Here is a 15,569-nt window from a genome sequence, read left to right on the forward strand (position 1 = left end):
CAGAAGAAGGTGGTAGTGGAGGGAGGGGTTAGGGAGGTCCTATCACAGATGCATAATTGGAGTCAAGATGGCCAGTTTTCTTTCCAGTAAAGTATAGATGAACTTCACTTGGGTATCCTTTTTGGAGTTGATGGATGGCAACATGTTCCATTGAATAGGGCGTTTGTCTACAAGTCGTGAATACCTAGTTTCAAGTCTCACCTCTGTCACTGTGTATGGGAACGTGGCCACTACAGTGAATCCTCCCTGGGCCTCAAGTTCGTCACCTGCAAGATGCAGGGATTAGAAGGTCCATTCCAAGTCTAAATCTGTAATCCTTTGATCCTATGTATCCAAGACTCAATTTCTCTTCTCCCCAAAACAGACACTCGCCTTATGGAGTGTTTCACACTCGATTTTACGATTACCAATCTCCTCTGCAAGGCAGACATGGAACAGTCAGGCTCCAGGCAGTTCAGCGCCACTGAGAACATCCTACAGAGTCTGGTGAGAATCTTCCCTTCCTGTCCTGCCTTCCTCCTCTCTGGACCTGCAGCCCCATATGTCCAGGGGCTCCCTCAATCTCTGTCTTGCTTTTCAGGTCGGAGCAATATTTGAAAAGAGCTGCATTGCCTTCCATTTCTCTGGTTGCAAGCTGAAGTCATTAAGGTAAGGACACTGAGGGAGATGGGCCCAGGTTGTCAGGGAAACAGATGATGCCTGGTGCAGTTCTTCCTTTTTGTTGGGTCTATGGTCACTTTTTGGACAACACCAGGAAGACTACTGCCAGTACCAGAGGCTGTCCCACCACGATTTGCTTCAAGAAGCTTTGGGTTGCTTCCCAGCAGCAGCGCTAGGTAGCTATTCTCAAGACAAAACAGGCCCTGACCTCAAGGAGTTGGCATTGTGGTGGCGCTGAGGGGATACAATGTATGACCTAAATACATGGTGAGTTGAGGAGAGAGAGGACACTGACAACTGAGAGGATTCAGGGAAGGTTTTCTATTGGTGGTATCATAGCTGCGTTCCTTGAAGGGGAGACTAAGGAGTCCAAGAGCATCTTGAAGAGGGAGTGCAATCCAGGCATGGGAGACATCTTATGCAAAAGCACCATGCAACATCTGAGTTCAAGGTACAGCTGGTAGGCCAGTCTTCTGCAAGTGCCAAGTGAGCAGTATGTACATCGCTCTGGAACACAGGACTGAAGAAGGCAAATCGAGAAGGATTTTAAAGGTCAGGTGGAGGAGTTTTTAATTCACATTAGAGGCAATAAGGAGCCACTAGACATTTGGGTTGTAAGAGAGTGACATAGTGAGAGATGTGTCTTAGGGAGATTATTTTGGCAGGCATGGGAAAGATGGATGGATAGAAGAGAGGAGGAGTCGGTGATGAATTGGGAGGGTAGGAGGCACTGCAAGCAAAGAGAGGAAGTGGGAGGTTATTGGAAGCTTCCAGGTCAGGGTTGTTGATATGGGCCTTTGTGTGAACAAATGTGAAAGATACTAAAGGAAATCAAGGAGCCAATAAACTGGTTATGGGAGCTGAGGTAGAGGGAAGAAATTGTAACAGAGACAGAGATTTGAAACCTGGTGATTGGTAAGATGGTGGTGGCTTTCACAAAATTACGGAAGTCTGGAAGAGGGACAGGCTTATGGAGGGGGCAGTGGAAATGGAAGAGATACCAAGTTCCATCTTGGTTATATTGGGTTTTGAGATACCACCAGGACACAGAGGTGGAAAGAATGACTTCCCCTTAGTTCACCTAAAGGCCAGTTTAGCACATATCAAAAGTGAATTTTACCCAGAGCAATGCACACGTACATGCGCACACACACACACACAAACACACACACACACACACACACACACTAAAACACACACACGCACAAACACACGAGACAAATGGCTAAAGTCTATGGGCATACAATTTTCAAGTTGTACGTAGTCAGTCAGAAAAGTATCCATGGATGGTAACAGTCAGAAGAGATGTAATTTAAACCATATGGAAGGATCGAGTCAAGGTAATGAAAATGGCAGAAATAACTAAATGACACTCAAATTTGTGGAGAAAGGGGAATACCTGTTCTCTGATATTTCAGTTGTGAAACTGCAGAATATTTTTGGAGCACAGATCACCCATTCATAGTAAAAGTAGGAGAAACGATCAGATTCTTCACATGGATAGCAAATAAAACTGTTCTATAGAACATCAGCCAAGCAGCTTGCACATGCTCATAAGGACTAGGTTCCTTGGCCCATCTTCCTATTATATTATGTTTTAGAAAGGAGTTCCAAGAATTCATATGAAGATTAGGAATGGTCCTGTCTGGTGAAATTCGACAAGTCATCCTGGTGGAAGAAGGGATAAGCGTTAGTGTGGAAAGTAGCTGCTGTGTCCTACCTCCTGGAAGCAGTGGAGCTACATATGCTCAAGCTGTGTCCCCCAGGTCTCACCTGTCTCTACTATGCCCCTGCCTTCCATTTCTCCCATAAGGGGCTAGAGATTTCGTCAGTTATGCCTTGCAATAAGAGTTAGCTGAGTTTTAGCTTAGGGATAATATAATGGGCCTCATTTTCACATGGTCCTTTTCTCTGCTATTTTATGCACTTTGTATAAGAAAATTGCCTTTAATTCCAATGACTTGTAATAGCTAATATCCCACTCCATTCAGGAATTTCCTCACATTCAGGGATTTGACTCTGCTTTCATTGGAGTTTTCTGTATTTCCCCTAGTGCCTGGCCTATTTATATTTGGAACAAAATCAAGGTAGACAAAAGAGTTAGGTAGCAGAATTAATCAGAGCTCCATAACTCTTTATACTGTATAGGCAGATAAAAAAAGAGTAGACCTTTAGGAAGGCACGTTCAATCCTTGCAACTTTTGGTTAGAATTCTCTGTTCTGAGGTCTGTACAGGAACTCAGTGACCTACCTTGAGATTTCCCTTCTCTAACAGAATCTCTTCTTTCACTTCCCTTATTTGCCTCTCATTGCTGTGTCGCCTTTTCCCCCCACCTCAACTTATTAACGTCTGCACATGGCTACAGACGCTATCTCCCTACTTTTTCTTGTTCTGTCTGTCTCTCTGTCTGTCACTCCCTTTCTCTCCCTTTCACTTCTCCCCATTTCCCTTTCCCCCTCTCCCTGTCCCTTTTGCTACCTCACTTCCCCATTCTCTGCCCTTTCATTTTCCTAGGCTCCTTCTCTTTTTCTAACTCTTTCTCTCACTCCTTCTCCCCTTCTCTCCTTCTTTTCCTTCCTCCTCCTCTTCTCCTCCTCCTCCTCTCATTCACTCTTTCTCTTTCTCTCATTTCCCTCTCCTCCTCCACTTTCCTCTCTTACTCTCTTCCCTTCCTCTCACATTCTGCCTCCTGTTCTTTCACTCTTCTTTCTATATTTCCCCTCTTCCTCCCCTCCCCATCTTTTACTCTGTCTTTCCATTTCCTTTCTCTGTCTCAGCCACAGCCCCTCTACCTCTTGGTCACATGTTGCCTCTCCCGCTCAACGATTACAAGAGTCCAATTATGTTCACACCTGTGAGGGAATGGTATTCCCTCTGAACTACAAAGTTCTGTGTGCCATCCAGTTCTCAGCACTGTAGTAGATGAGGAAGAATAAGAATCTCCCACAAATGAACTTCTGAAGACCCAGAAGGTGAAACAGTTCCACAGAGGCAGCAAAATGGCAATTGTTCAAAGAGCTGGAAGTGGATGCACAAGGAGCTAACCAACTAGCTTGGATAATTAAGAAGTTACTTACAAAATATGTGAGTGTTGAAAGATGGTCCACAGAGGAGTGAACAGGAAGATTATAACAATATCAGAGTCTTGCAGAAGTTGTGTCTGGAGTGCTAGTGCTGCTCATCTTGATTCCATTATATCCATTATATTCCAGAGGTTGCCTGTTTTAGTGGGTAGCGAGTAGGCCCCAAGAGTCAAGAAGACCTGGGCTCAAGTCCCCTCTCTTGACACCAGGTGATTGTGTGAGCCTGGGCAAATCATCAAATTTCCCCAGGCAACCATCTGAGTATATGTTGCAGGGAAGGTGCTGACAGGCCTTACTCAAGAAAGGTCTATGCCTTTCCCTACCCTCAACCCCTTAAATCAATAAAGTGATAGTTCTACCAAACACTTCTTTTACAATCAAGAATTATTCTAAAATAAACCTGAAATAATTTGCGGCGCATTGATGGTCCCTTCTCACTGCACCTAACTTTGGCATGCCCATGAGAAGCCAGATATTTGACAGTCCTTACCAATGTGTCCTTCAACAGGTCTGTGAAGAAAGGCACTGGCGTGCATCTACTTTGTGCCTATTGGAATGTCCCCACCATTCCAGTCCTGGACGAAAGGAGGATGTACCATGATTTTCGCAGTCAGACATGCAAAATTACAAGACTGGGTCCCTACACCCTCGACAGGAAAAGCCTGTACATCAATGGTGAGCAGTAATTCTGTCCAGGACATATAGTTCTTTAACCTCCATGCTTGGCCCCACTCCTCTTAAGCACTCACCTGTCAAAGCAATCTTCCGTTCCTTGGAGGATCCAGCTTTGCCTGGAGGGCACCTACTTACTGAAAGTACTTTCCTCTGATGCGCTCAGAGTCTGAGGGGTAGCCAAGGCCCCACAGGACCCTAGATGGGCAAAGGGACTTCTGACCTGGGAACTACTTTCTGAAATGCTTCCTCTTAGCTGATGACCCATATGTTTTCAATTCCTTTGCTTTCAGATGCTCTCTCATGTTGCTCTTTCACACTTTCTCAAAATCTCTTGGTCCTTCCAAACATGGCTGTTTTCTCTGTCTCTCTCTCTCTCACTCTGTAGGTTACAACTATAGGGTGTCCCTGTTCTCCTGCGTAAGCTGTTGTGAGTATTCTTATCCTAGTATCAAAGAGAGAACACCCCTTGTCCTTACCGACCCTGTTCTCCCAGCATATTAGGAAGGCAAGAATGGACCACGAGTGTACTAGTGAGAGGAAGGCATAATGTCCCCCTCCTTCTCAGGATGCAGTCTTCACCGCTTGACTCAGTACCCTATCCAAATGAAGTCTCTTTTCCTTGTTTGTCACAGTCCCTTCCCCTCCTTGTCACATGGACATTGGGTCCACAGTGTTCATTCATGATATTTCTCTTCAGTTCCAGTAACATCCAGGAGGCCAAATCCAAGTTCAGTTTGCACAGGTAAGGTCTGCTTCCACCTTTGATCCCTTCTCTGGAAGCTTTTGCTTTCATTTGGCTAGGAGACTGAGAGAGAGGGGATTTTAGGATCTTAGGCTGTCCTGGCAGGAGAATTCCAGGTCATCTAGTCTAGTCTGAGTTCTGCCATCATTTTGAGTTGAGGACACTGAAGCCCAGAGCCATGTAGATAGCAAGGGGGACAGGCAGGATGGGAACCCATGTCTCCTTTCTCCAAATACAATATTATTCTGTTGCCTTGTGTGAGCAGAAGAATAGTTTTATGGCTCAAGGTTTCCTAAAGGATTCATTCATTTATTCAGGTTGCTGAGTTTTCCTTGCACGAAAGAATAGGACATTTTCAGGTCAGTGTCCTTAAAGATGAGGGTGATTGTTTTCATGATGATTTTCTTAGAAAACATGCCTCCACATATTCAGTATTTGGCAGTTGTTAGAAGTGTGGAAAAGAAAAAACACAACAAAATATGAGTTTGCAAATACATTGAAGTATCAAAGAAGCAAAGCTCGGTGGTAGAACCATGGAGAACCATTCTGCTGCTTCTGAAGATAGAGATGTAATGGCTTATGTATGTAGCCTCCAGAGACAGTCATCATTATCATCATCTATCATGTATATAGTGCTTTCACAAGGCACTTTACAGACACTACATCACTGGGATGAATAGTTCCCAAGCCCACACGTGGGCATTTCAATCCTCCTTCATAGTAACCTTGCTTCATCATGATGCTGACAGATGGGAGAGGCTGAACCAAGTTTGGAGGGTTACAGGTTGCCTCAGGGATGCGGTGAATAGGGCCAGGTTACTGACTTTTCCTCCCAAGTACATTGCAATGGGGTGTCCCTGACTGTGCTGAATGACGCACATTGAGCATTTCAGACATCTCTCACTCTCTTTCTTGTAGCTCCGGACTGCAGATTTGAGTTCTTCACCCTCAAGTTCACCATCACCAACTTGATCTATACATGTGAAATGGGCCAGGTGGGCTCAAGTCAATTCTATGGCACAGAGAGTGTCCTCAAGTTCCTGGTGAGACATGACTCCTTCCGTTCCGCTTGGCCCAGCTGCTTTCCTCGTCCTTTGGTATAGAGGCTTGATCTTGAAATCCGACTGTCTCCTTTCACTTCCAGCTCAGGTGCTTGATGGCCAAAACCAGCATTGCTTCTGTTTATTGCGGCTGCAGACTAACCTCGCTCAGGTGAGATCCCTGGGAGTCACTGGCCTCATGAATCACGGTACCCAGTTGGTGCCCTTCAGAAAGGAGATTTCTCCAACCCGCTGTGTTGTGGGTCCAGGTCGATTTTCCAGTTCCTCATTGAATCGATCCACGTCTCCTTGCCACATCATCTCAGGGAGGTGAATCAGACTTGGAAAATTGGCAGTTCCCCACAAAAGTCTCCCTTTTCAGTCTCTTCTACTTCAGGGTTTACCTCAGCCTTCTCAGGGGTGCTGTTCCTACTTGCAAAATTCTTATCAGACTTATCAGTCCCATTTTGGGCTTCTGATGCCCATTTTTGTCTCCTTTCCCAGGCCTTGGAAAGAAGCAACAGGAACTGGAGTTGGTGTCACTTGTGCATGTTGGAGAGATGCAGACAGCCCCATCCTGCAGAAAGAACAACTTTATTGGGAGCTGAGAAATCACACCTGCAATATGACGAAACTGGGGTCCTACATGCTGGATGAGAGAAGTCTTTTTCTCGATGGTGAGTACAGAGCTTTGCACTTAGTAAGTCGTTGTTAAATGCTTTTTCATTCACCCATTCATTCATTCATTCATCTAGCCATGCATCCGTGTATCCATTCATTCATCTTCCCATGGCTAGTAGCCCAGGTCTGCAAATGAAGCTCTGTAATTTCGTTCCTTATTTCAAGGGATTGGTGCATGTGTTCCAATTCACACTCTCTCACTTTCGAGGGTCAGATTTCTTTCTCTTCCTTTGCCAGGTTCTAGGGAAGCTACAACCTGACCCAGACTCCTTTCATGCTTCTTCTTGGAAAGGTGTGGGTTCTCTGAGATGTATTAAGCCAGTACACAGCTAGCGACTAATCTGTCAATGAGCTCTTTGGAGGGGAGGCAATTTCTCTGCTGCCTGAAGTACAACCAATCCCTGGCATGGATCTTCTTCCCTTTCAGAAGAGCACAAGCTGGGGCAGCTGGGTGGTGCAGTGCGGAGAGAAACAGTGCAGCAATCAGGACGAGCTGACTTCAAATCTCACGTCAGACACTTGACACTCACTAGCTGTGTGACCTTGGTCAAGTCACTTAACCCCAATGACCTCATCCTGGGTCATCTCCAGTCATCCTGATGAATATCTGGTCACTGGATTCAGACGGCTCTGGAGGAGAAGTGAGGCTGGTGAAAACTTTCCTCACAACGTGATTCTTTCTTTCTTTCTCTCTCCAGATGACAATTATCTGACCTTGGACTCCACCAAAAACTGTAAGTCTACAGTACATCAACATCTCCAGCCTTCTAAGGTCCCTATTGGGAAGGAAACAGCTCATTCACTCTACCCCTCAGCCCCAGCACTGTGTTCAGGCCTAGATAGAGAGGAACAGGGAAGGAAGGGTGGGTGTGTGCATAGAAATCTCTTGCTGGATCTTTCCTGTTTCTGCTTCTAGCACCATTATTCTCTTGATTCCTTAAGATTTAGTTCTGGGCCTCAGTTCACCTTGGGCTGACCAAGCTTAGGAGTGAGTTGACCACAAAACCTCACCTCAGTCATGGAGATGAATTCCTCAAGGTTCCCAGAGGCCTCTAATATCCTTCTCAAAATACTCTCATGGTGCTATGTTCTAGCGGGTTCCCCTGAGATTGCAGGATAGAATAGAGGGAGCATTCCAAAGCTGGAGTGAGGAGGTTTTGTTTCAAATCCTGATCCCAGTATGCTTTGTCACCCTTCACAAATCACTTACACTCTCTGAACCTCAGTTTCTTTAGCTGTCCAAGGAGAGTCATAGTGCTTGCTGTGGCTCCAGGTTGTGAGGAAGGGGCTTTGTCAATCTTAACTTGCCACAGAACTCTTGGTGGTGCTGCTGGTTGTCATTACTGTTCTCATTTGTCATATTCCCCAAGGCGCACCCCTTGGCTCTTCATTATTCTAAGTACGAAACTCGTTTGGAACGCTCTTTGAAAGACATCGGAGCTTTAATTTCCTCTCTGTCCTAAAGATCTGAAAAGTGTCCCTTGTTTTCCCGTGAATTCGAATTGTACAACACAAAGTTCATCTGTCCATTTTCACTCGATCACGTTAGTGCTGCCCAAAGCAGTATTTCCAGTTTGTACTCTGACTCATTTCTTCCGTATCCACTAATTGCCCTGTCATTTATTTGACTGCTGTATCCTTTACCTAGGCATCCACCTAAGAAGCCATCTCTGATTCTTCGATCTGCTTCTCCTCTACCCAATCAGTCACATGGATTCTTCTGAAAAATTTCATCTAAGATCTAGTCCTTCCCCATCGCCACTAACAACATGTAGTAGTCTGGGTTCTCAGAGTTGGACTCCTGGATTGCTGCATCAACTTGGAACATAGCTTTTCTGCCTCTAAGCTTTTCCTCCTTCCAACCCATTTAACATGTACTCCAATATTTCAATACTTACAAGTGTTTTCTTAACATTTCCCACGGGTAACAAACATTATTCCAAATGATGGAAGAACAAAGAAAAAGGGAAAATAATCCCTACCCTTAACAAGCTTACAATGGGTGAGTCATCAGGAGCAACATGCTGCAGCCTAATAATCTCTGACATATATCTTTCCATTGTGGTACACCTGCAGTTGTGTCCTCCCCAAATTGTGTTGTTCCATGGCAGCGTTACTCTTGTAAAGGAATGGCCTTTTGTTCATGGACTAGATTGGCAGCATTCAAAGTATTACATAACTGCCCAGAAGCCAGCTAGCCAGCTCCTTCTTCCTATTTGCTGCAGCATACAAGCCAGTCACCATATGATATAAATAGAATCTATTTCTTGAACCGGAGCTTTTACCCCGATATGCTGCAGAATTGAACAAACCAAACACAACACCTAACCTGGGCAATGGGTCACTCAAAGGACTCAAAGCTGTCCTGATGCTCAAGATACTTTTTCGATAAGAATCTTTTGAAAAAACCCTGGCTCCCGAACCATCATCCAAGGCTGATTGTCTGCTGCTTGCTCAGTGAAATGTAGCTACTTAGTGACCATTTCTGTGCAGGATAATGGGTGTAGCTCTTTGTTAGGCTAGACCTCAGCCACCGAGCAACCTGTTAATGAGTTAATGAGTCAGATCCACAGTTATACCTAGTTGGCACAGCAAACAACTTTCAGGTCAAGTTGTTCGTTTTTGGAAATCTTTCGCTTGCTGCATAATGGCAGTTCCTCCACTACCACCTGATATTTGAATGATTTTCCCAGTAAGTTTCATTCAGCTCCTATCTTACCATAGCTGTATGGCCATTTATACTTCTGGGATTGACTTTGAAAGATTGGAAGACACAAGGAGGAGCTGGGCACATTTTGCCAGCTCTCCTACAGTTTCAGTCAAATTGCTGCTCTTCCTACATCACAATGTCTCATGCTCACCATATCCAGCTGAAGCCTTTTGCACTGGCTTTGCAGAATTTTCTTTGTCAGGCCCATCTATGTATCTAATGTAGTCAACGCCACTTTCCCAAAGTCAGACTTATCTCCCCTAATTGCTTTTTGTAGACTTGAGTCAGTCTATTCCCCTACCTTGGCTGTGGCTTTCTTTTCCTCAAATTAAGCGGTTGGAGTAGATAAGCAAGGAAATGCGGTTCCTTCCAGCGCTTATAGGTTATGAATCTTTATTGCCCTCTGAATAGTTCATGCTTGGTTCTGAGCTTGGAGGGTGTAAGAAGTTCTGTTAGGAGTGCTACGACCACATCATATCCAAACTTTGAATTTACTTCTGCGTACATCCTAGGCCACATTACGATGTCAACGATGCATATTGTATCCTTTCTACGTATTAGTTTTAGGTCTATGCCTGAGGATCAGAGGGGCCAAGTGACTTGCCAATGTTCACCAAGCTAATAAGTTTTGGAGGTAAAACCAGGTCTTCCTGACTTCAAAGCCAGTCACTGAGCCAGTACGACTACTCCTTTACTCCACGCACTCTTAAGAGGCACGAGACAAATATGCCTCCAGTTGAAAACCTGGGCTTCTCTCTCCCTCCCTCTTATAGCCATGGAACCCAGCCTGAAGTGTTTCACCCTGAAGCTGACCATCACCAGCCTCCGGTATTTGGCAGACATGAGCTGTCCGAACTCAATCCAATTCAATATCGTAGACACCATGATGCAGCATCTGGTGAGACTGCCTGCTTCCAGCCACCCTGCCGAGCTGCCCTAATATCTTGAACATCCACCTGACATACTCACCATTTGTTTCTCTTTGTTTCTTTTTTGACCAGATTGGCCACTCATTCAAAAACACCACCTTTGGTTCCCTGTACTCTGCATGCAAAGTGACTGAACTCAGGTAAGGCTGCCAAGCTGGGGACTTGCAAGTGAGTCTCCTGGGAGAGAGCTCTACGTTTGAAGCACAGACTTCAAAGCTTCACTGTACATTGACTCACACATTCTGTTTCCTCTAGTTTCATGCTAGCCCTGTCAAAAGGAATCTCTTCTCCTTTCTCTCCCCGTCCTTTAGAAGACATATATTTTAGGATTTCTATCTAGAGCCAGTTCTACACCTCACATGCATCAATCCATTCAGCGAAATGCATGTAGTATCAGCGAGATTCTGTGAACAGTGGCAGGCACTGGGGTCAGAAAAGCAAAACAAAAACAAATGTCTTCCTCTCCCCCAATAAAACCACCAAACAATCTTTTTCCTCAACGAGCTTACATTCATTTGGGGGAGTCACTATAATCTGATCACAATTTTGGCTATGCCTGGAGTTCTTTCTTGCTTCTATTACCCCCAATTCCATTGGATTCAGAAGACCTGAATTCAAATTCCAGCTTTAATGCCAGTGTCTTTGAACATGGATGAGTAACGTGACTTACCTTTTCTGAATTTCTCCATCTGTAGAACACAGAAGAGAGTACTCATACCATATTCTTGATAAAGTTGCTTGAAGGGAGCGCTTTGCAATGTCACTACAGAAATGACAATTATCATTACTGTTTTCCTCATTGAAAAATAATCATAAAAAATTGTGTCCCTACCACTCTTTCTCAGTTTATCCAGAGTATCTGTTTTCCTAGGCCTGTGAAGAAAGGATCACAGACAGCTGTAGATGCCATCTGCACGTGTCTCCCATTTGCCAGCAGCACTCATCTAGATGCCAAGCAGATTTTCCACGAGCTGAGCAACCAAACTCGTGGTATCCGGCTACTGGGCCACTACTCCCTCGACAAAGATAGTCTCTACATCAATGGTAAGCAGTCTCATGGAAGGAAGTCTTAACATCTATCTCTGCCTCTGTCTCTTCTCTTCCTCCTCTCTTTTAATCTGAACGTTCGCCTTTCCTTCTGACGCTTCTGCTATGAACAAGGTTCTAATCTCATGCAGCAATTCAGAAGAGAGAAAGACAGACTCTAGAGACCTTACCTGTTCCTCTACGGAGACCTTTCCTCTGAGTTTGTGAGTTTCTTGACATCTGACGGAAACTATACAGAGCATTCCTTGGTCCTGTCTTCTTCAACCTTTTTCTCAATGGCTTAGAGAGATACGTAGATGGAAACCAATTATTGATACCGTGAGACTAGGCGAGAAAGGGTCATTGATGTGTTGCGTAGAACCAGAATCCAGAAAGCTGAGACAATGTGACAAATTTGACCAGGTAACTTTTAATAGAAATAAATGCAAAATTCTACGTGAGGATAGAACAGGGAAAACATTATGTCCTTTAACAATTTCTGGGAAGATGCTGCTGGAGCTCTTGTTGAGCTACAGTCAGCAGTTTAATGTGCCAACGAGAGACTCTCTGGCCCTGTGAGTCTATGTGGAAAGAATTCTAGTGTCTTGGACTAATTTGTTTGTAGTCCTAGTTTTTGGGTTTGTTAATTGAATATTTTATTTTCTTCACCTACTCCATGTAAAGAAGCATGTTTCCCATTTGTTTTGGTTTTTGTTTTTTACAAAAGTTCCAGATTTTCTCTCACTCTCTTCCCCCTATTCTCATTGGGAAGGCAAGCAATATTGATATAGCTTTATCGAAATCTTCCGTGCCCCAGAAGAAAACAGAGAGGAAGGGAAGAAGAGATGGAAGGGTATGAGAGAAGGGAGGGCAGATTGTGGGAAGGGGCAATCAGAAAGCACGCTGTCTTTGGGTGTTCAGAAGGGAGGGATGGGGGGAATAATTGGAATTCAAAATGTTGTGGAAGTCAATGTTAAGAAGCAAAAGTAAAGTGATTAATTATTGGAAAAAAATAATAACTAGTGGAAGAAGGAAATGGATAAGCAATCCATTTTGTTTGCCAAGAAAACATCCGGATGGGATGATGAAGAGTCTCACAAAATTGAAAACTGACTGAACAGTAATTGTTATCATTGTGCCTCTGACAGCAATGTGAGGTGACTAGAGAAAGATGGTTAGCATTGTATTTTTTTGGAATTTTCCCACAGCACCAACTAGCTCAATAAAGGCATGTTGAATTCATTTGAACAGTGGCAGAAAGGATTCAAAATTAGGATTATTCTTTGAAGTTTTTGAGAAGAGAGAACCTTCTCTCTCCAAGAAAAAAAGAGAAGACATTGTTCAGATCTTACCCTTGGACACTTACTAGCTGGGTGACCTTGAAGAAATCCTTGTCATAATGAAAATGACCTTCTAATAATGATAATAACAATAGCATTTCTATAACACTGACAATGTTGGGTCATTTGGTCCTCTCAATAGTCCTGTGAGGTAGGTTCTACCATAGTTCTAATTTTCCATATGAGGAAACTGAGACTGAATGAGGTTAAACCAAAGAAGCAAGGGCCTGAGGGAGGAATCCGACTCAGTGTCCCTGACACCAAGTCCATCAACAATCCAATCCTTTAGCATCTCAGAGCTTCAGTTTCTTCATCTGGAGAAGGAAGGGTGTGCATTGGAAAGCCTATGACGACCCTTTCTATTCTTTATGTGTGATCCTAAGCTTTCCATCAAGCCAGGAGTGGAAGGAGAGGAGCTACCATTTCCACTTTCCTATACACCAAAGGAGAAAGAATGCCTTATTTCAGGCACTTACTTATGCTTTGTCTTATTCTCATTCCTCACAAGCTGCAAGCTTCCCATTCCTATCTCGTCCTGGTGTGATAGGGTTCTCCTCCAAGAAGCAGCTTTTTCTCATAAGTGATCAGGTGCAGCAGAGCTGATCCACTTTACCTGTGTTATTCAGTATGAGAATTCCTTTCTGTTCTTTTCTGCCATGATGTATTCATGACCCTCATTGTCAACCTTTTTGTTTCCAGGTTATAATGAACCTGGTCCAGATCTACCCAGTGTTGGTAAGTATGTGGGCACTCTCATCTCATAATCTTGAGCCATCTGGGAGCACTGAACCTTACTCCTTTCTTGACCCCTAAAGTTGGAGGCCAGTGCCTTTGCCATGCCCAAGTCCCTGACCCTGGAGGCCATTTTCAGGTGATATGAGAAAGGAATCCAAGATATAGAGTTAGCATGTTTCCGTAAATCATGGGAAACAAAGACCTCCTGTCACTGGAGGTCTTCAAATGTCAGCTAAAGGACAAGTTCTCAGGGATACTGGAGTGTGCATGTGTTCTTCAATTAGATTTCCTCTCAGCATGATTTTAGTTCTGATATAATAGGATTTGGTGAAACTGTGAAGAAAAGACTGAAATGTAGGGAAAAGGCACTCAAGATCCTTTGAGTCTCCCTTGCCATGCAAAAATGGCTTCCTGTTTCATCACTCGCCCTTCCTTGGCTCAAAACTGGGTGGAGATGACTTGTTAAGCTGTCTTCACCATCAGTCAATGATGCACCAAACATTGCTTAACTTCCATCTATGTATCAATCTCTGAACTCGGTGCTCAGAGTAGAGGGTGAAAAAATGTGGGAATCTTTGTTCGGAAGGGGGTTTACATTCTGTTGTGGGGGAATCCAGAGCCTCTGTCTGAGATAGCATGGTGAAAACTTAGCAAAGCATCCCCACGAGATGGTCAAGGGGATTAACAGTGGACCTCACCTCTTTTAGAGAGATATTCTAAAGGAGAACTCATAATGGTATTTAGGAAGTATTCCGAAGTGTCACTGGAGCTCATAGTGTCACCAGCTCGGCACCTTAGCCATGGCCTTATGAAAGATTACTTCTGTAATAGCCCAGGCAGCACAGGCAACTAGAAATACCCATCCACCTTCAATCATGTAGTGATTTGTCAAACACTTATTTGACATCTCCTACAGGGGGAACCCGGAATTAATAACCCCATGACAATTGAGTTGATCTGAAAGAGTTTTAAGACACAATAGTTTCTGTCACGTTTCAGTGTCAGTATTTCTTTCTTTTTTGACACCTTTTGGCGTCAAACCCCATTCTGTCATCATTTGTGACTCTCCAGGCATCTTTAGGGCCTGCAGCCCGCGCAGGTAGAAAATCAGCAAGATTAGGATGCTAGGTGATGTCCACTGGGTCCCCCATGGAAGCTGCTTAAAGAATGTGATTAGGAAAATGAAAATGGCCACGATCCTTAAAAATCACCTCCTTCCAAATGAGCGAATCAGAATCTGAGACTTGGTGCATCATCTTGGGTGGGGGACAGTGACCTTGGTATGTTGGATATTGCAAGGCTCTCCCCTCATTAATCCTCACATACACCGAAGAAAGAAGGATATGAATTTCTGGCAGTTGATTTAACAGCTTCTCAAGAAATACTCCCATAGTTCTAGGAAATGAGTCCATGTTTCCCATTCAAAACCTAAAAGAAGTGAAGACCTGGACCATTCTAAACAAGAAGCGCACAGCTTGACAAGTTTGTCAGGAGAAGCCCATTTTTCAAATATCTGTTTCCACTGCTTTAACTCCTCCCCAAAGCATTCTGTGACTACATCCAGGTGTTCACTTTTCTCCCACATCCACTATGAAATTGTCCACAGTGTCTTTATCAGTGATTTCCACTCTTCATGATTTTTCCTCAGTTCCTGTGAGAACCAGTTACCCTGCAGACACCTCTCTGACTCCATCACAATCCTCCACTTCCTCAGGTAAAAAGAATGCGGCTGATAGGCATTCCCAGGAGTATCATTGTGTGCATAACTAGAAAAGGGGAAGAACAACTGTGGGGACATAGGCAAGGAAAAGAGAGGAAGTGGTTAGGGATTCCTTGATGTGAATGTCAGTGGGCCATGGAGTATGAGATTGCCCTCCAGGAAAGCGTAAGACAGTACAAGACATGCCCAGGATTCAGGGCTGGATCTTTTGTTTCCTTCCTCTGTAA

The 15,569-nt window shown here is 44.2% G+C and overlaps 1 protein-coding gene and 1 long non-coding RNA gene across 13 annotated transcripts in view; one reads left to right on the forward strand and one right to left on the reverse strand.

Annotated features, from left to right (window-relative positions):
- The first annotated feature begins 370 nt into the window (after positions 1–370).
- Positions 371–15,569, forward strand: part of LOC140520834 (mucin-16-like) — a 41,693-nt gene continuing 26,494 nt past the window's right edge. For 8 of the 12 annotated variants that reach the window (XM_072635205.1, XM_072635237.1, XM_072635215.1 and 5 more), the window contains exons 1-14: positions 371–486; positions 581–648; positions 4,253–4,419; positions 4,805–4,846; positions 5,117–5,161; positions 6,080–6,204; positions 6,306–6,373; positions 6,706–6,878; positions 7,581–7,616; positions 10,366–10,490; positions 10,594–10,661; positions 11,393–11,565; positions 13,587–13,622; positions 15,271–15,336. In XM_072635205.1, the coding sequence (XP_072491306.1) occupies positions 376–486; positions 581–648; positions 4,253–4,419; positions 4,805–4,846; positions 5,117–5,161; positions 6,080–6,204; positions 6,306–6,373; positions 6,706–6,878; positions 7,581–7,616; positions 10,366–10,490; positions 10,594–10,661; positions 11,393–11,565; positions 13,587–13,622; positions 15,271–15,336 (1,303 nt within the window). In that variant the 5' untranslated portion in view covers positions 371–375. The remainder of the gene's footprint in view (positions 487–580; positions 649–4,252; positions 4,420–4,804; positions 4,847–5,116; positions 5,162–6,079; positions 6,205–6,305; positions 6,374–6,705; positions 6,879–7,580; positions 7,617–10,365; positions 10,491–10,593; positions 10,662–11,392; positions 11,566–13,586; positions 13,623–15,270; positions 15,337–15,569) is intronic. The other 4 variants (XM_072635247.1, XM_072635260.1, XM_072635269.1 and 1 more) reach the window with 2 other exon arrangements.
- Positions 482–15,568, reverse strand: LOC140521272 (uncharacterized). Its single transcript, XR_011972862.1, has 4 exons — positions 11,739–15,568; positions 11,192–11,284; positions 2,060–2,328; positions 482–1,180 (listed from the first exon to the last, which is right to left on the reverse strand). It is a non-coding gene; the product is annotated as an uncharacterized lncRNA (long non-coding RNA).

The sequence above is a fragment of the Notamacropus eugenii genome, chromosome 1 (genome assembly GCF_028372415.1).
Source record: "Notamacropus eugenii isolate mMacEug1 chromosome 1, mMacEug1.pri_v2, whole genome shotgun sequence".
NCBI lineage: Eukaryota > Metazoa > Chordata > Mammalia > Diprotodontia > Macropodidae > Notamacropus > Notamacropus eugenii.